This window comes from Embiotoca jacksoni, unplaced genomic scaffold (assembly GCF_022577435.1).
Source record: "Embiotoca jacksoni isolate LCO1_2020_lvr unplaced genomic scaffold, fEmbJac1.0.p SCAF_31, whole genome shotgun sequence".
Lineage (NCBI taxonomy): Eukaryota > Metazoa > Chordata > Actinopteri > Embiotocidae > Embiotoca > Embiotoca jacksoni.
This window is the reverse complement of record NW_027185383.1, coordinates 3,092,282-3,112,099: the sequence shown is the minus strand read 5'-3', so window position 1 is coordinate 3,112,099 and position 19,818 is coordinate 3,092,282. Positions and strand designations below refer to the sequence as shown.

General features: G+C 43.5%; 1 protein-coding gene across 1 annotated transcript; it reads left to right on the top strand.

Annotated features, from left to right (window-relative positions):
- The first annotated feature begins 96 nt into the window (after nt 1-96).
- On the top strand, nt 97-12,816 carry mmp14b (matrix metallopeptidase 14b (membrane-inserted)). Its single transcript, XM_069164601.1, has 10 exons — nt 97-685; nt 7,507-7,655; nt 7,746-7,868; nt 8,038-8,345; nt 9,070-9,231; nt 9,542-9,702; nt 9,801-9,939; nt 10,064-10,214; nt 11,161-11,276; nt 11,374-12,816. Exons 1-10 carry the CDS (start codon nt 587-589, stop codon nt 11,862-11,864), a joined length of 1,899 nt encoding a protein of 632 aa, XP_069020702.1. The 5' UTR covers nt 97-586; the 3' UTR covers nt 11,865-12,816.
- Nucleotides 12,817-19,818: the final 7,002 nt, after the last annotated feature.

Genomic DNA, 19,818 nt, shown 5'->3' with positions numbered 1-19,818 from the left:
CAAGTTGGTTCCAGCCCTCCATGGCAGAAGGGCGGGCTGACTGTGGGAGGGGGGATGGTTTACAACCCTCTGCTCTCCAGCTAAATGTCTCCGGGGAGTATCAAACTACCACGTCTGCAGAGCGGAGAGAGGGGAAGAGGAGAGGGGATCAATCTAAGCCGACTGGAGGACAGGGAAGAAGACAGGAGGAGTTAAAGACTGTTTCATGAAAACAAAGTCGGCTGCAACATCTGGAGCAAAGCGCAAGCCGAATTTGGACAGAAAATACACAGCTTGCAGCTCCAGAGCCCCCCTCTCGGACTTCCTGCTTCCACTAACGTCCCATTAATTTGGTTGCAATTCCCCAAAACGCAAGAAGAATGCACAGATTGGACAAATACCTCTCATGGTTTAAGTAACTCAAGTAAAAAGTTGCAGCGACGCACATTTAGAATTTTTTTTTTTGCACGAAAGTCACTTCGCTTGCACGGGATACTTTTCTTTTCACAGATAATGTTTTGACAAAGAGCTAAGAGAATATTGTGCGAACTGTTAGAGGGACAGCAGGTCGTTTTTGTTACTTTTTTTTTTTTTTGAGAGTAAAGCTATGGCACCGGAGCTGAAACTCCTTGTCCGACTGCTGCTGCTGGCCGTGTTGTGGGAGCTGAGTGCGCAGGGAGCGACGGAGCGACCAGTCAATCCAGAGGTGAGCAATGAGAGCCAGAAGTGGAGAAAACATACAGTAAAAAAAAAAAAGATGGATTTATATATCCACACAAGAAGAATAAAGATAGATAAATAAATCTAGAGTAGAGGACAAACAATCCTGAACATAGGGGGAAAAAACCTGGATAAATACATCCAGACTTGACCAATATCATAACATAAATATATGAAGAATAAATAATTACAAACAGATGAATAAATCATTTACTTGAGGAATAAAGTAAAACAATTGATCATGTAAGAAAGCTGGAAAATACATTTAGACTTCAGGCGATCTAGAGGGGTTGGAAATATGAGTACGTTAGATAAATGCTGCTTTTATCATTTAAACGCATTTATCGGGTTTTTTTGTTCTTAATTTGACAGCAAAATACTTTTATTTTATAGAACGGCTCATAATTATACACTAGTTTTATAGCTGCCATAAGAGCTTTGTTGAAAATCCTGCATCCTGCTGGATAACAATTTCTGCAGTTGACTAGTTGGCAAGGGGATATGGGAAGGGCTTTGACCCTGGGTTCGAGGAAGCAGCCCATAATGATGATAGCGCTCATGAAAACACTGAGAAACGCTGAGAGGGCAAAAGCAGGGGAGCGAGGAGAAATGCATTTGCTTGTATTGTGGTCGGGGCAGAGACAGAGGCAATTTTTGTGGGGATGGACGGAGGGATTGAGAGTTGTGGGTGCAGTTATATTCAGAGGGGATGAGGAGATGTAATTGTTGACATCTGTCCTGAGTTATGTCTGAGCAATAGGGGGAGGTGGATTTTTACAATCTAAGAGGTGGTGCAGCATCTCCGCCTCGCTCAGCTGTGGAAAAACACCACAGATGGAGCTCTAAAGACTTCTTCCTACAAAAGTACAGTTACAAATCCGTACAGATTCAGCTGCGATCTTTTTTTATTCTCTGAACTGTTCTGTCTCCTCTGCGCTGTTCTTTTCTGGACTGTTCGGATCACATTTGTTCTGTTAGATTCTGTTCTGTCTGCAGTATCAGCCGCCCTCCAATCCCCAAGGCAGAGCAGTGTTAGGATGTCCGTGTCAATGCTGCAGGAAGTTACTCTGTCATGATACTCCTACACACCTGCTTCCTTCAGGTTCATTAGAAAATGTGGTGTGTGTCTGTTTGTGTGGGTGTCAGGGTTTGTGTGATGGAAGCCAATCTCAGATGAAAGAATTGTGAGTTTTGGTGGATCATAGTGGCGCCAAACGTCTCTCTGATCGCTGCATCCCGCCTATGGCTGATGGAATCATAACTCCAGCTGTGCCAGTGGAAAAAAATGGAGTTGAGTTACTCCATTGACCTACATTGGGCTGGAAACTTTAAAACACAAGCCTTACAATGTAAACAGGGTCACCTGCCACCATAATTAAGAACACTTTCGAATTGTATTACACAAACTGAGACTACACAACAATAAAATTGAAGTTATTTGAGTTTTCTGATGTTTAAAGGTTTGTTTACATCACTAGTACTTTTAAAGATAAGCTAGTGGCTCAACCAGCAGTTTACAGGGAGGCAAATTATAAGGAATTTGCTCAATCGATTACTGTCCATTTTAACAATCAATACACTTAAGCAACGGTGCAGAGTTTTCCATAGTAACATTTTTATGTCCTTGTGAGACCCATAATGGTGGCAAAGTCCAACTTAAAAGTGAGCATTTGATCAACTAAATAACAATTTAAATTATCATAAAAATAATTATTGTGCTCTGACTCCCTTTTGCCAGCATTCAATGAATGATCAGACAAATGAACCATATTAAGTAATGCTGCACATTTTCTATGGAAGGACATGAATCAGATGATGAATCTGATTCTGCTACATCTGTTGGGCAGACAAGAACAAAGCCTGACCTATTTCTTTGTTTTTCGCATATAGTTTGATCCATTTACAAACTTTTTACATCATCACCATTAACAAGAATTGTAAGTCAGCAATGTCCATAACGATTACATAAGATGAGAGTCGGTGAGCTTTGACATGACTGACAGATTATCAAGATTTTTGCAGAAATTTCTTTGACATTTATGATCCCATATGTTGACTAGAAAAAAAACCACATATCAGTGCACAGGATTGGTTATTGAGTAGTTTTGCGTTTTATTCACCAACAAGCCTGATCAGGTGGGCGGATGGATGTTGGTCAGTCCGGTTGGTTCCGGTGAGATAAACAGCTGGAGGTGGTGTGTACGCACAAGTCACTTCCTGTGGTCTGTGGCAGAGACAGGAAGTGGGCAGCTTCACACCTAAAACACCCTGGTGTGTCAGCAACCATGTGCCTATAACGCACACACACACACGCACGCACACGCACACGCACACATCTTCATCCATATGGGTACAGACCTCTTTCTATGTCCAAGTATGCAGACATGGCTGTAAGCTGAGGTCATTCACTACAAAGGAAGATAAATGGTCCTTAAAATGAGACGATGAAAACGACGCAGGCAGGACAGTGAGGAGGCTGTTGCAGTACAGAAAGAGCGGCATTGTGGTGATGGGAGTGATGCAATCTGGGAAAAAGCAGGAAAATGAAGCAATTATCCTATTGAATAGGACAGGATGTAAATCACAGTTGTCATGCACATATGCTGGATGAATATACTGTAAGTCCCTCTGCTGCTAAAGAGAATAAGCGATGATTTATGCTGTTCCAGATTGGTTAAAGTGGTATCTTTACACTAGTCCCATCTTTGACCGGTCTTATTTGACATTTAGAGAAAGGAAGTGCGAAAGGAAGAAAAGAAGGGTGAAAGGAAGGAAGGAAGACCAAACTATTTTTTACAATCATCAGTGGGTGGCCGGAGGGCAGCTTCCTTGAGCAAAGAAAGAAGGTGTTACAGGAAATAAGGGAATACTCAAAGTCATTACCTCATTTCCTGTCCGTAAAGGAAGCAAGCAATGAGTCGAATTCGAGAGAAGCTGGTTTTTTTCCTTGTTGGTGAGGATTGACTTACTGCTCCGATGACACTGGCGCAGATGGGAGTTTTTCCACTCTTGTGTCACCCCGTCTTATGAGTGTTGGCTGAAGACGGGTTGTTTTAATAGACAGCAGCTGGCTGGGGGATTACACACACTGACAGAGGTTTCAACATGTGTGCGGAGGAGATCCTGGGCAGAGGGGTCTTAAATGCCGTCCTGAAGCGATAGCGGAAGTGTCGGGCAAACGGTCACACGGCGAGATAGATTTAAAAAAGTTTGTTGCAGTGAATATACCAACCCACACAAACTCCCTGACACACAATCACACCCCGACAGCCCATAACGAGCTGTCGCAAGTGAAGTGGGAGTTATAATTTCACATGTTTATGACATCTGACATAATACTGCAGCAGAGTGAGTGGATCTGTAATGAGGAGCTGTGTGTGTGTGTGCGCGTGCGCGTGCATGCGTGCGTGTGTGTGTGTGTGTGTGTGTGTGTGCGTGTGCGTGTGCGTGTGTGTGTGTGTGTGTGTGTGTGCGTGTGTGTGTGTGTGTGTGTGCTGTATATCCAGCATGCCTCAGTTGGACTCAGTTGAACATTGCTGTTGACCAGAGTTTCTTTCCATTGGCGTTCACCAAACGGAACAACTGACTCGCTATCCCTTCTTCTTCTCTTCTCATCCTATGCAAAACGAGTGCTCTGCCTGGTGACGTCCATAGCAACCATTGTTTGATCCTGGTAGATTGTCCAGAAAGCAATAAACTCACATCACTGCATGTGAGCCATCTTTACCTCAAAGTCCCGGATTGGGTTTCATAAAAGTATCTTTGCTCTGTTGGTGCATTGTTAAATATCAAAGGATCACGAGGGACTTTTACACTAAAATGTGTTGAAGTATTCTTCATCAGTCATTACCGGCCAGGGATACTTGTACCAAATGGGATATTTCTGCAGTTGCTGGAGGATATTTGGAAACATTGTGGAGTAGCTCCACCAATTTGAAAAGAGTTAGAGATTTGAATGAAAAAGTGCATTCTGATACTGAGTTATTTTAACACCTCAGTGTTTTGCATTATCACTGGTTAGAAAAGTTGAACCGATAGTCTAAAGTCACAGGTTACCAAACTTTTCATGTAGCAAACCAAATTCACATGTACCACTTTCACAGTGAAGGTACCAACATTTATACCAACACAAAGCTACTGTTTTAAAACCAAAGACTACGTTTATTAATCAAAACACTCACCAACATCCCTCAAAATCAGCAGGGAGAGGTGTGCAGAAACTGCTCACCCGTCAGGCCCAACATTGTCCCTTGTTTCCCAACCAGTGCAGCCATTTCAAAATTACACTCAAAGATGGAGGACTCAGAATCTGCCTGCCTCAAGCTAAGGTCAGCGTTCTGCTGGCATGTCGGACATGGCGTCATCCTACGTGGCTAAACACGTGCCAATTTTAATTCTGAAATATTTAAACTAATATTTACATCATTGTATTGTGTATTGTGTTTTTTGGACTTGGGCCAGTTGGAGTACAATTGTTACGCCTTTCAGCAAGGCTCTTGTGTGGCACTAGGTGGAGCTTTATGTACAACTAGGGGTTTGTGTGCCACATTTTGGGAATCACTGGTCTATGTAATGGACAAATTGTGAAAACAGCAATATTAAAGTCATGGATAAACAGCTGAATCACTGCTCTATACTTCAAAAGACTACACGAGCTTGGACTGTCTTCTCCCATGCCACTGAAAACAGCGACCACTTCCTCTTCCTGTTCCTGCTTTAGTTGCTCAGCTCATTAGTGTGGTCAAAAATAGTCGGGTGAGACGGTGAATAAGACTTTGTCAAGTCATCTGAGGGAGCCACGAATGAGGCATGGGAGCCTTAAAGTTGAAACAAGTGTTCAGTGTCATTCAACAGCCGTCTTTTGACCGAGCTGTGGGTAACATTTTGAATTTGTAGAAAAGAAAACCGTTAAAATGTGACCGAGAAGAATTAGGTTTCAAGCTCAGTCAAATCAGGCTCCTTTTCTTATATTTGCAGTGACTCATCCAGTTGTGGTGTGTGAAAAACTACATTCATTTACAAGAACAAACTGCAGGAGTCTTAATTACAACCTGTAGATCCAACTGACCTTCATCTTTCCCTCCTTGTGCTCTTCTTTTTCCTGCTCCTGTGGCTCTGTACTGTAACAGTGGTAAACAGTGAGTCTTTATGTGTCCATTGGAGCTGCATGGGTGAGTCAGAACCAGAAAGGGCTCATTCAGGGGTGAAGTCTAAACACTGAGACCTCCATGTCTCCCTAGGACAGACAGAAAGGGAGAGATTAGACCTTCAGGTGCCTCCAAAGCTGCCATTCAACTCAAACTCAGCAAGGCTGGATCGGCATCAGGGACTTTGATACGTCTATAATAAAAACCTATAGACTTAAATTAGAAAATCAATGTCAGCACATTCACTTGTTGTACATGTTCAGTACAAATTGTTTTGCCTTTATTGTATTTGACAACTATTAGCAGCAGATAGGCTGTCCAGCAGTTATTGAGCGACTCAGGGTGTGGTTGTTCAAGAGTATTTACCCTCAAGTCTCTGGATTTTCCATAAGAGAGGGACGAGGGAGGAGTGAGGAGGCGAAGACAGAGACATGGCCGTGGGGGGAAGAGTTTGACTTTGAGGTTTGGATGCAACTGGGAAGAAATTCCCTTTTAAATTACTGACTGACGCTGCAGCTCGACTGGAGACATCGGCTGAGGTTGCCCGAAGCCTTGGTCGCACCCTGGGACACTCTGTATCTTTTTCTCTTCTCTCTCTCGATCCCCTTCTCTGCACACACACCTACTACGCCTATGTTTTCCAAACCAAACCGTCCAAAACAAATAAAAGATAAAGTGTCAAATCAAGCTATATTATGCAAGGACAAATCCCCCCGCCTGACAGGCAACCTTTATCAGTCAAACTCACTGTATATCCAAACCGTAAAACACGTCCTGAACGTGCACGACAAGCTCACAGAATGACTGTGTACAGCAGAATATCAAAGAAGTCTCGGTTTTCGCTGCACTCACAATAGCCTCAGTGTTATTTTTTTGGGCTCTAGTTAGAGAGGAAAGGAGTTGAGGAGAAGTTGTGTGGGAGAGGTGCGGAGCGAAGCCGCTGGCGCCGGTCCAGATGTCAAACCAGCACCGCGGTGAAATGGGTTTCCAGGGGAAAGTAAGGTCAAGCCTTGCGGAGGCCGAGCACTGGAGCACTGAAGAACTCAGTGACCATCATGCACCAAAAGCACCGGACAAACTCAGTGACTGTTACAGGCTGCACACACAAGTAGCTACAGAATCACTTCAATGTCGAGATTAATCTTTAACTCCTCAAGGTCAACTTCCTTATTCAGTTTCTACCTCACTGGGTTTTTGTTGAAACCCGAGCTGTCTTTGTCTGAATCTTCTTTTTTTTTTTAGGCTTGACTTCAATCAACGTCAGTACACAGTCACTGGAGCATCCAGGGTTGATGGTTGAATAGCATTTGTGTTTAGTCATTAAATGGAGACATGCCAGGTGCTTAAAACTGATGTTTCTCCTCCTTCCTTCAAGATACCAAAACACAGACGTAAGGTATTTAGAGGGATTATTTCCCCCCTCGGTGTGGAATGTGTTTTCGCTGCAGTCACATAAAAACACTGAACTTGTAGTCCTTGTAAACGATAATCAACATCATACTGAACAGTTCCTTTGGCTGCGTTCAGCAACATAAATTATTTGACACGTGAAGTGTTTTTGTGTCCATTTTTTTTTCTCTGTAATAATACTGGAGCTTCTTTGGTTTCTTTTTTGCAATATGTCTCATTAGTCTGGTTTTTGTTTTGCTTTGCTCCGCAGTCATGGCTGCAACAGTACGGTTACCTGCCCCCGGGGGACCTGAGGACCCACGCCCTCCGCTCCCCTCACTCCGTCTCCTCAGCCATCGCCGCCATGCAGAGGTTCTACGGGCTCACTGTCTCTGGCACCTTCGACGACAACACCGTCGAGTGAGTACCATGAAACCATGTATTTTATATGGATCAAACAGCTGCGGTTTGTTACCTTGTCATGAGCGGAGTGTGTCTTCTGTCCGGCAGGGCCATGAGGCGACCGCGCTGTGGAGTGCCAGATAAGTTTGGTGCTGAGCTGAAGAGCAACCTGAGGAGGAAGCGGTTCGCCATGCAGGGCCTCAAGTGGCAAAAGACAGAAATCACTTTCTCGTAAGTCAGAAAACCTCCAAGTGAATGTGATGCAGTGGAATGATGGAACGGGACTGGGATTAATACTAAGCAATCTAACATGATGTTTCTATAAAGAGGAATTAACTCTGTGACTTACCTTTTCACCTCTTCCCCCTCATACACCCACACACACTTACACACTGCCCAGTATACAGAACTACACCCCGAAGGTGGGCGAGTATGAGACCCATGAGGCCATCAGGAAGGCCTTCAAGGTGTGGGAGAGCGTCACGCCGCTTCGTTTCCGGGAAATCCCCTACAGCTACATACGAGATAAGGTGGAAGAGTTTGCAGACATCATGCTCTTCTTCGCAGAAGGTTTCCACGGCGACAGCAGCCCGTTCGACGGGGAGGGGGGCTTCCTGGCACATGCCTACTTTCCTGGTAATGGCATCGGTGGAGACACCCACTTTGATGCAGCAGAGCCGTGGACGATTGGAAACCGGGATCTGCTAGGTGAGGCTCTATGTTGTTGATGTTTTGATAAATGAGGGTTTTATTCTCTGAAACCTGATGACACAAGAAAAGCTTAAATGTTGGGAGTTACTTTGCATGTTGGGAGTCAGGACTCTTTTATTTTGCTGTTGCAAGCAAAACCAGGGCAGCAACAGGCCCGGTCTTGTGTCAGTGTTGCGTGAGGCAGTGTGTGTTTATTTTTAGTGCAGCAGACACAAAATTATGTAGCGTCAGCTCGAAGACATGAGTCAAACACATCTTCACATGACCTGCGGACGATTTTAGTTTTGATCAACACAGTGGTGCAGTGGTTAGCATTGCTGCCTCACAGCAAAAAGGTTCTGGGTTTGATTCTGGGCCTTTCTGTGCGGAGTCTGCATGTTCTCCATGTGCCTGCGTAGGTTCTCTTCAGATACTCTGGTTTCCTCTCACCGTCCAAAAACATACATCTCAGGTTAATTGGTGGTTCTTCAAATTGCCCTTAGGTGTGAATGGTCTTTGTTTGGTCGGTCTCTGTGTGTTGGCCCTGTGATGGACTGGCAACCTGTCCAGGGAGAACCCTGCCTTCAACCAAAGGGAGCTGGGATAGGCTCCAGCCCCCCACCCCCCGTGTCCTTCAACTTCATAATGAGGAAACAGGACCGTTCCCTCATTCAACTCTTTATTTTAAATACAAAATTTGTAAAAGTGATTAATTGGTGTTTTGGTGTTGACGCTCTTTCAGGTAATGATATTTTCCTCGTCGCGGTGCATGAACTGGGTCATGCTATGGGTCTGGAGCACTCCAGTGACCCCTCAGCCATCATGGCTCCCTTCTACCAGTGGATGGACACAGACAACTTCCAACTCCCTGACGACGACCGTAGAGGCATACAGCAGCTTTATGGTAAGTCTGAGTCATTGTCCAGATCACGAGTAAACATCCTATTTCCTGGTTGTATTTGTCACCATTGAGCATTTGGAGCATAAATAGAATTAGTGACACACCAGCAACTATCTAATACTGTCAATTGTTGCATCGTTCAACAACAGCTTGATGGATGAAATTGATTTTTGCTCCAAGCACTTGCTTTATTTGTTTAATTGACTTCTGTGTGGTCCTTGGTAGAGTTTTATTTAAACCAACAGAGCCATTAGTGGAGGGTGTGTATGCTAAAACGTTTTGGTCTTCTAATGAAATGTTTTTGTTCACACAGGGTCTGGATCAGGTCCTCAGCCTCCTTTTGTAACACAGCGTACGCCTTCCCATAGCCCCCAACCCACATATTCTCCAGACAAGCCTCACTTTGGCCCCAACATCTGTGATGGACACTTTGACACCATCGGCATCCTCCGAGGAGAAATGTTCGTGTTCAAGGTAAACCCACTGGAGAACGTTTGGAGTTTGGACTTCTGTTCGGCAGCATTTGTCTGGTAGGCTGTGAGTAAATATTATTTTGTTTTCTCCCTTTTCAGGATAAGTGGTTCTGGCGAGTACGCAACAACCACGTGCTGGATGGATACCCCATGCCGATTGGTCACTTCTGGAGGGGGATGCCCACTCATATTAATGCTGCTTTTGAAAGGGAAGACGGGAAATTTGCTTTCTTTAAAGGCAAGCCTGGCTTTAATATATTTGAAAAAAAAACTTCCATAATTTTGCTTTTAGTAATAAAAAAAAAAGCAACATTTTACATCTCTCCTATAGCATGTCTGTTTCTGTCTCTATCTCTCTATAGGGGACAAGTATTGGGTGTTCAGTGAATCTATCCTGGACTCCGGTTACCCCAAGAGTCTTAAGGAAATGGGCACTGGGCTTCCCAGAGATCGGATAGACGCTGCTCTCTACTACACCCCCACCGGCCAGACATATTACTTCAGAGCCAACAAGTTAGTGGTCATCCTTGTGTGTGTTCTTCTGTTTGTATTGTATACAACAGCAAAACTGTGCTGAAGTTTATAAGATAGGAATTCCAGGGGAAATACTTCTACATCATCTTCACCAAAAGATGTTTGAATGTTGACCGTTAGGGTTCCAAATTACAATTTCAAAACAGCTTCTCATTTAAACCTGAAAATAAAACAGTAAGGAACTTTAGTTATTGCTAAGCTCCAAGTCAAGTCTAAATTCTGTCAGAAGAAGTCAAATTTCAAGTCCTGGCAGTCAAGTCTCAAATCAAGTCTTTTAGGGCCAAGTTCATGTCATTTGTCAAGTCATTTAAGACAATGTCAAGGTGAGCCACACATTAAGTACTTAGTCTTATAGGACAGGTTTAAGCCAGGTCGGAAGTCTGTCACAAGTCTTAGGTCTACCCTGAAGCCTTGTAGATCAGGTCACTTGTTCAAGTCAAGTCCAAAATTATTTAGGCCAAAGAAATGTCAAGTTTCAAGTCATTTCTAATAAGTCTAAGTTGAGTCTGTCAGAACAAACGCTAAAACAAGCCTCAGGAGTGCCAAAACAAGTCTCAAGTCAAGATTTGAATCCTTTAGGACAAGCCCAAGTCTAGTCTCAAGTCAATCGAGACAAATCCAATCAGTTCAAGTATTTAGTCTATGTAAAGTTTCAGATTTATACAGTATGACAAAAGTCCAAGTCAGGTGTCAAGTCTTTTAGAACATGTACAGTTAAAGTCTCAAGTCATGTGTCAAGTCAGTCAAAACAAGTCCTGAGTGATTTAGGGCAGGTCTCATTCAACTCTGGACCAAGATAAGTCCAAGGCAGGTCACGAGCCTGAAGTACAAGTCTGGAGGAAAAAACATTTTCAGGGCTCTTATTTAACCATTAACTCACCACAGTTGTTCTTTTATTTACCTTTCTCCTATCATTTTTTTTTAGGTATTATCGTTTCAATGAAGAATCACGAACAGTTGACGATGGCTATCCAAAAGCTATTACTGTGTGGCAGGGTGTTCCTGACAACATCAAGTCAGCATTCATGAGCAAAGATCAAGGTAAGGGCGGTGTGTATTAGATCACCAAGATTCTTCTTATGAATCACTTTTTACATGTTGAGATTTGTTTCTTACATTTCTGTCTTCCACACGTCAGCGTACACCTACTTCTACAAAGCCAACAAGTACTGGAAGTTCAACAACCAGATGATGCGTGTGGAGCCCGGATACCCAAAATCTGCCCTGCGTGACTGGATGGGTTGCCCCAACGAAGACCCCAAGACGGACGGAGGAAGAGGCGGACACGACAAGGACAAAGAGAGGGACAAAGAGAGAGAGAGGGAAAGGGAGAAGGACAAGGAGCGGGAGGATAAGGACAGAACCAGAGACAGAGAGAGAGAGAGGGACAGGGAGAGGGAGAGGGAGAGAGAGAGGGAGAGGGAGAGGGAGAGGGAGACGGAGAGGGAGGAGGAGGTGGATGTGACCATTATTGAGACAGATCATGGCAGTGGAGTGGCGGCAGTGGTCCTGCCACTGTTCCTCTTAGTGTGTGTGATTGCAACGTTGGCAGCCCTGGTGTTCTTCCGTCGGTACGGTACCCCACGCCGACTCCTCTACTGCCAACGATCTCTACTGGACAAGGTGTAGACGGAGGACGCAGGGAGGGGAGGGGGGGGGGGAGAAAGACGGGGAGCGAGAGAAGAAAAAATTGGGAGGAAACGTTCAACACAGATAAAAGAGCAGGAGAGAAAGAGATAAAACAGGAGAAAGAGCAGACGGAGAAGTGCCAGACTTGCATTTTAGTATATTCCCACCACTGCCAGATTGTTTTTACTCTATCTCCCAACCACTCAGTCTTTCCAGTTTTTTTTTTTCCTTTCTTTGTCTACCTTCTTCCTCTCTTCTCGTGGTTACTGACGCCAGCTCATTGCTGTTTGTTTTAGCCTTTTTCAATGTCTTATTTTTAGTTTTTGTCAGTCAGTGTTTGTGTCTTTGTGAATTTCCACTTCGAAACTTGCATCTTCACAACGCCTATTCCAGCATTTATATTTGCGTAAGCAAACGGCGTGTTTGATCATTCATCCCCTCCAACCCCCTCACCCCCCCCCCCCCTTTGTTAACTTGCACACACTCACATAAACACACACACTTGGAAACCACAAGGACATAGTCACTGTGTTTCTGAATCTTCCAGTAAAGCGCCACTGTCAGAGCCAGTATGGACCATAAAAGGGAAGCAAAACATTAGCTTACATCCTTATGAAGCATGATATCAGAGCAAAGCAAAAAATAGAACTGTGTCTTTTCCTTTTTTATATCAATGTCCTTAGTGTTGATTATTATGATAAATGATGTTGTCATTATTATTATGACTATTACTACTATTGTTGTTGTCCTCCTTGTAAAGAATGTTTTTTTGTATATTGTCATTAAAAAGTCCTGCTGGACAGTGACATACAGTTGAAAGTGGCCTTAATTTTATATATGTGGGGACAGTGAATGGGGAAAGGGGTTATGTATTCTTGAAACTTGATTGTTTTTTTTTTTTTTATACCTTGAATCCATCTCAAATGAAAATAAATTGAAGATCTGAAAATGACTCCATTTTGTCATTGTACTTTTGTACTTGTACAGTTTTCAAATCATGATGCTACATTAGGGGTTATAAGTCATTTAACAACAATGATAGTAATACTAGTGACAATAATAACAATGATAATCATCTAGATTCCTTTAATAAGATTGTCTGTGTACTTACTCGCTTATATTTCTAAGCTTTTCTTACAATAATAAAGTTAATTTCAAAAGGCTATCTGTGCTTTGATTTTCACTTAGTAAATCATTTATCTAATGTGTCTCTCTGTCTGCCCTTCTTTCTCTTTAACTACTAGTGACATTCACTTCCATTAATACAGTAATACTTCAAGTAAGTCCTGACTACTTAATATAATCCAGGTCTCACCCGGAGTCTTTCCTGCTCGCGTTGCCCGCGTCTCTTTTCTATCTGGTCTTCCCCGGTCTTCCTGGACCTCCAGGTTTCTTGCTCCCCGACCGCACCACTCTGCGTTACTGGGGCTCGGAAACTGGCAGGCCAGAAACTGGATCGGAAAACACGGACTGGATCCAAAACTTAAGTAGAAACAGGGATGAAAACGATTGTATAAACCCGTTGCTGCACAGCAGGAAAACATATCTCAGCTATACAGTTAGAGAGGGTGTGTGTGTGTTCTTGTTTTCCATACTTACAGGGACCACGTTGCCTCCACAATCATAGAATGACAAGGAAACTCATGCAAGGTGAAGAGTGATCTTTTCTTCAATAATAAACGTTTGGATTTGGGGTTTGACGAGCAGTGAAGAAGCTGAATTCTTCATCATGGGCTCAGCTAGTAAATGTGGTAAATGCAGGTCCTCACAAGTACAGCAAAACAAACACACTCGTGCATGTTTTGCACGGCTGTAAATGCCTTTACTTGTGCATTATGCACTCACATCCACCGGGCGCCAATAAAAAGCTTAAACAGCAAACTTAGGCGTCTCCCCACTCCTTAATGATCCCACTAATGAACAACTGCCACACAGACATTAGACTGCCTGTAAAGATGACTAACTGAAAGAGAAAGCGAGTGAGTGGGTTTCAGAGCCTCTATGATATATTATGATTATAGTAACTGGGCTTTATGCAATTATAATGATGAGGTATTTTCCTATTGTGCTGAAAAGATTTAGGGCGCCCATTTGTCTCCACTTCGCTGCAGTGTTTTGAAGAGCTGGGGCTGGAGGAAGAAGTCACGAGGCTTGTAGGGAGGAGGAGGAGGAAGAGGAAGAGGAGGAAGAGGAAGGAGGAGTGAGGAGGGTTAAGTCACATTTGGAGGCCAGAGATGGAGCAGAATTCCATGAGCAACATCTGGAATTCCAACTGCATCATGTGAGCCAGACACACAGCAGGACGCAGCAGCGAGGGGATGGGGGATGGGAGAGGGTTTGGAGCGGGTTAATTGACTTTTTTTGCTGCATCAAGGGGAATAAAAGCGCAATAAAGGCTTTGAAAAGAAATAATCAGGTGGTATCTATCTTTCTTACGAAGGGATTTTAGCGCGTCTTTCTTTGTGTACATTTTTTTTCTCGTGTCTGCACGCAAGTCAGACGTTTAGCCGTGGGTCACAATTTGATGTTTTCTGTCTTACCCAGCTGACTCTGCAGAGTGAAGAAAAAGAATTGCTTCAGCATAATTCCTCCCTACAGTCCTCTCTTTCTCTTCTCTGAGTGTAACCGGAGAGCTTTTCTTCACTGTCTGCAAAATGACTCACTTACTTTTTTCAACAGAAGACCACACCACAATGCCCTGGCGTCTTCCAGCCTTTCACTCTCACATTTCACCCAAATACATGATAAGGTCATTCCTAGTCTTGACTCCAAGGCCACTTCAGTCGCTCCTCTTTTTTTTTTTTTTTTACAAACAAACTCTTCTATCCTTTCATCACATCACATCACATCCATTAATCTCAACGGTAATCTCCTTTAAATGCAGTCAGATTCTCCTCCACACCCATCATTAACAAGCCCCTTTTTAGGTTTCTGTGTTTCCCTTAGCTGGACACTTTCCGTGCCTGTTTCAGTGTGTATCCTGCAAGCTAATGAACAGAATTTCCCCAACAGGGGAAGTCCTACTCCTTGCCTATTATGGTTTATAATTGCCATCATACTGAAATTGAAAATTCCCCCCTGAATGAGCCAGACTGATGCGGAGAGAATGGTTATTGTCTGCCTGGTAACAAGGATGTGGGACGGAGGAAAGGTGGGAACTGATGAGTTTCTATGTAGGCTACACATGGTTTTCATTTGCATCGGTTAAAGCTCTGCCACATCCTGCACCATGTACTAATATAACAAACAGGAACAGAGGAATTACCATCCTCTTTCTCACACACACACACACACACACACACAATACAGCACATATACCGAAGGAAGGTAAAGGGCAGGAGCAGTGCTCACTTCCTCCACCAAAGAGCGGATGTGACGTGGTTGTCTTTTGTTTCTTTGTGACAAAAACATTTCCTAACACAATATGAAAGACCAATACATGTAATTAGCATGTTCATGTTCATGAGGAAAGAAAAACAATCACGACTGTTGACTTGTGACTCATAATCCAGCATGTTTTACAAAATTTGGAAGTTGCGATTGACAGATTGATGCAGCAGAATCTGAGATATTCCAATATGTAGGTATAGTTTAAACTAAAACAAAATACTCGATCTGCACTTCCCATAATGCAATCTGATTGTGTCTTCTTGAAAATGCTCTCACTGCCTGGTAAACACTTATGTCGTTCAAACCCTCACCGCTAATCTAGTCCGAGCCCGAGTTGAAGTTAAGCTGGATTTATGCTTCTCTGGGATGTACGTAGGTGAATGTGCACAGGGGCTCATAGGGGCTTTTGTACCTTTTAACATTAACGCTTTTCTTCTCTGTTTTAAACCCGCCTCCCAACAGGAACTCAATCTCTCAGCAGACTTGCTTGATTCACAGTTCCATACAACGCTACATTGGAATTTGGGGGCTGGATAAACAGTCTCCTCCGTGAGCCTCTTTGATCTATGGTTACCCATAATCCCCTTGTCTGGGGTTTGCAGAGATATGTCTCTTCCATAGACTGGATACAATAAGGGATTTAATCTACAGGTCCGAAAAGAGAAGCCAATGCTGAAGTGTCTGAGAGTGCAATACCATTGACGACCACCAGGGGCTGGCCCTATATTAAAAAAAAAAAAAAAAAAAAAAAAAAAAAAAAAAACCTCTCCAATATAATCCCATTCAAAAAGTCAATAAATCTTTTCCACAAGTTATGATGGAGACAGATTTATATTGAGTCTCAAAAGGTTTCCAGTATCGGTGGGCGGCTGTAGTATCGTCAGCTTCTCTCCTCTCCCACTCGTCCAAACATCATCACTTCTGGCTCCACGCCAGACTGGAGGCTTTGAAACGCCGGCTCATGAAACAATGGGTGACATCACTGTGGATTACCACGTGGCAAATTCACATAGATGTTTATCTTCAGAGAATCATCGTTTCAATATTGGCTTGGTGATCTCATCATGGTTATTTTCTTAGACTTTACGAAGCTTCCTGCCAAGTCACAGACAAGATTATATACCTGCTTTTACAGCTTCAAACAGAGACAGAGGATTTATCATTCCCTTTCATTTTGTGGCATCAATGATCTTCCCCAAATTGCATTTGTAATTTATAATGAAAAGCATTTAAATACTTTAAAGAAGAAGGAAGACTGAAGCTCAAATATTTTTGACCCAACCTCAAATCTATTAATATTATAATCTTTACAGATAATATTACAGAAGCTTTGTTGTTATACATGAGTGAACGTTTTCATAGCCGATATTCTGACTATACTTTAACAGGAAAAGTACAACAACAGGACCCTGTAACTGTCTGGTATAAAGTAAATGGGATGCAGCCTTTCTTAAGGTTATTCTCTAAAGCCGCGCTCTTCCTGCCGTCACACGTCAAAAAAGCAATGAATAAGGCTCAGTTGAGATTTACCTTTCAAGTTTGTTCTTGCGAATACTTTAAAAACAGAAGACATATTGACCTTTAGATAACTGTGACTCTGAAAGGGCTCCTCCGCTGCTGCAATCTCCAACACAGTTTATTTGTGGTGTACACCGCCAGTGGGAGAGAGGGATTAATACTTATTGCTTTTTTTCCATTTTATCTGCCTATTATTATTCCATCCAGCTACACATGGAGCTATGTGTGGAAAAATAACTTTTCCTCAATATTTAAATTATTATTTTTTTTTTTTGTCTACCCCACGTGTCTTAATCTCAGTTTTCTGTTTCAGCAGTCGTTTGGTTTGTGAGCTTTGTTTTCCTAGCCGTGCAGCTTTGCCTGTCTCTGCCCCCCCCCCTCCCTCCCCCCCCTCCCTCCTCCCCCCTCCTCAACCCCCACTGCTGAATATCAGTTTAAAGCTTTTGTTACACTTATCACAATGTCTGCACTTCAAATTGGGTGTGGTGCGGTGGGAAAAGGCTCTTTCTAAATGCCAGAGGGAGGTATTGTGTGGGTGAAAAAAAAAATACAGGTTGGAGGAAGTTGAACAATCATCTTAACATCTTTATAGCCCCCTTCTTTTCGTGTTTTTTCAAAGCCATGCCCCACATGGCATGCTTTCCCAAGCCCTGCAGGAAAACACCTCCATTGCAGGAGATGCTGATTCAGGCTCTCCAATCCGAGGCTACCCTCGGCCCGACCCAGCTACATCCGCGAGGAAACCCCCTCCCTGCTCTGCTCTGACATCTAAATATGTGTACAGTCACTGTCTGAACCCTCGAGACCACAAGAGAGAACCAGTGAGACCCCAAAACTCTTTACACCCCCCCCCCCCCACACACACACACACACACATCTCTTGCAGCCTGTTAATGAACTACCACACAACCTCATGCTCGTTTTTTCTTCCTCTTTCGCTCACCGCCTCTTCCATCGCAGCGGGCCACATCTGGTTTCCATAAGCACATACATGTCATCGAAAAGATGAGGGGGGGGGGGGCAAAAAAAGGGAAGGACTGGAGGAGGAGTGGGGGGGGGAGGGTGTGTGTGCATATATCAAGGGATTTGTGAACTTCAAGGAGGGGTAAGACTGACAAGATATCGCTGCCTTTCATCAACCTCTTCTCACGTATGTTGTCATGACACTGGCCAGCGTCCCATCAATAGAGAAGAGAAGGAAATCTATATGAGCAAGTGTGTGTGTGTGTCAAACAGACAGCAAAGAGGGAGGGAGACGGAGAGCAGACGGGATCCACGCCAAGCGAGAAGGAGCTCCCAGTCAGAGGAGAGTAAGAGCAAAGTCAGTGAGACGTGCAGAGATCAGAAAGGCCACATCAGAGGCTGCCTTTGAAAGTGGAGCTTGGTGTGCCTCTCTGCTGAGTCCCTAACAGTGGTGGACACAAAGAGCAATGTGGTTACACGGAGGAGGGGAGGGGAGGAGGAGGAGGAGGAGGAGGAGCAGCTGGGGGTGGGGGTGCGGGGGGGAGACTGCTTACAGAGCGAAAACATATTGTTTTAACTGCCCACTCACCAGCATACGAGTGGCCCTGCTCAGCTGACTGGCTTCCCACCGCTGACCTGAGCTCTGCCCCAGACGCAGGTGGTCCGCTGCGGTCCTCCGGCTGTCACGCCTGGTTCTGTGAAAGACGCACCTGTAGAAACATTGTTTTGAGTCATCGCTCCATCTGCGGACGCTGTGCTGTCCAGCTGGTCCGCTTTACGTTTGATGGGTTCTGGGAAATCTGGGCAGGTCCCAAACTGTCCCAAACTCCATAGTCCTGAGAAGAACCGAGATCTCCTTTTTGGGTTAAAGTTGTTCTAAAATAGCAAGAAGGTTTTTTTTTTTTTTTTTTTTTTCCCCCTACTTGTAGCATTTGCAAAATTCCTTCTGGGAAAGCTGGTTTAAGATGAGAGGGAGAGGTTCAGCTCCCTGGTGTGGCCAGTTTTATGGATAGACTTGTTTTAAATTTCTCATGTCCCTGTAAGTGGAGGGGTCGTCCTACAGTGTGTTAAACCAACATCGGATGAGTAACAAACCACCTGAGAAGCGTTTTAGCATCTTTCAGTATTTAGTACTTTTCAGCTCAACTGTTTTGTTTTTCCGAGAAGCATTTTAGTATTTTTTTTTTTTTTTAGCTCCGTTTTAGTTTTCTTAGAAGTTTTAACATCTTTCAGCTCACTGTTTTGGTTTTCTGAAGAAAAACATTGACATGGATCGTACCTTTACCAATTAGGTTTTCTGGGCCTTTTTCTGCCCTTCAGAGGATGACCTCTTTCCAACTAGGGACAGTCATGTAACTGTTTCCTCTTGTGCTACCAACAGACCTTTCATGTTCACTTTATAATTGAACATGTACTGTACTTTTTCATGCCTTTTCCTCTTTCCACTTTCAAGAGTCATATTTTTAGCCCTACCAGCGGCCAAGGAGTATATTATTTGGCCATCCAACATCCGACCACGGTTTAACTGGCTGTAATAAATGAAGAGACTGTAATTGACCTTCAGCCTCACTGACATTGCCTCAGGCTTATTCACACACAGGTGACACTTTTGAGTCCCCCCACTTGGCATTTTTAAGCCGCATAAAAACATTTAATAAATGGCTCATGAGGTACTTTAATGTGTTTGGCTATTACGTGTTTATCAATGTCGAGCATTTGCAAGCAATTACAACTCTTGAAGATAAATTTCCTGTTTTTACAACTGTTCTACTCATTATCTGCCACAACAGCAGCACACAAATACTTGTAGTTGTTAAATACATAAATAGGTATGTACAATATACAGTTAAACCATTTATTAGATGTTTATATATTGCTAGTAAATGTGTAGCTTTTCACTTTGACACATTTTAATATCAATCTCTACAGAAACGATGCCTTTTTACAGCCATCACTTCGTCCTCCATCCAGTTCGTCCAGCTTATCTTAAAAAAACCAAACTCCATCTCGTCGCAAACACGCTTCTCTTATAAAAAAAAAAAAAAAGTATCTTGAGCATCCTAAATGTAGTCAGTAGAGATCT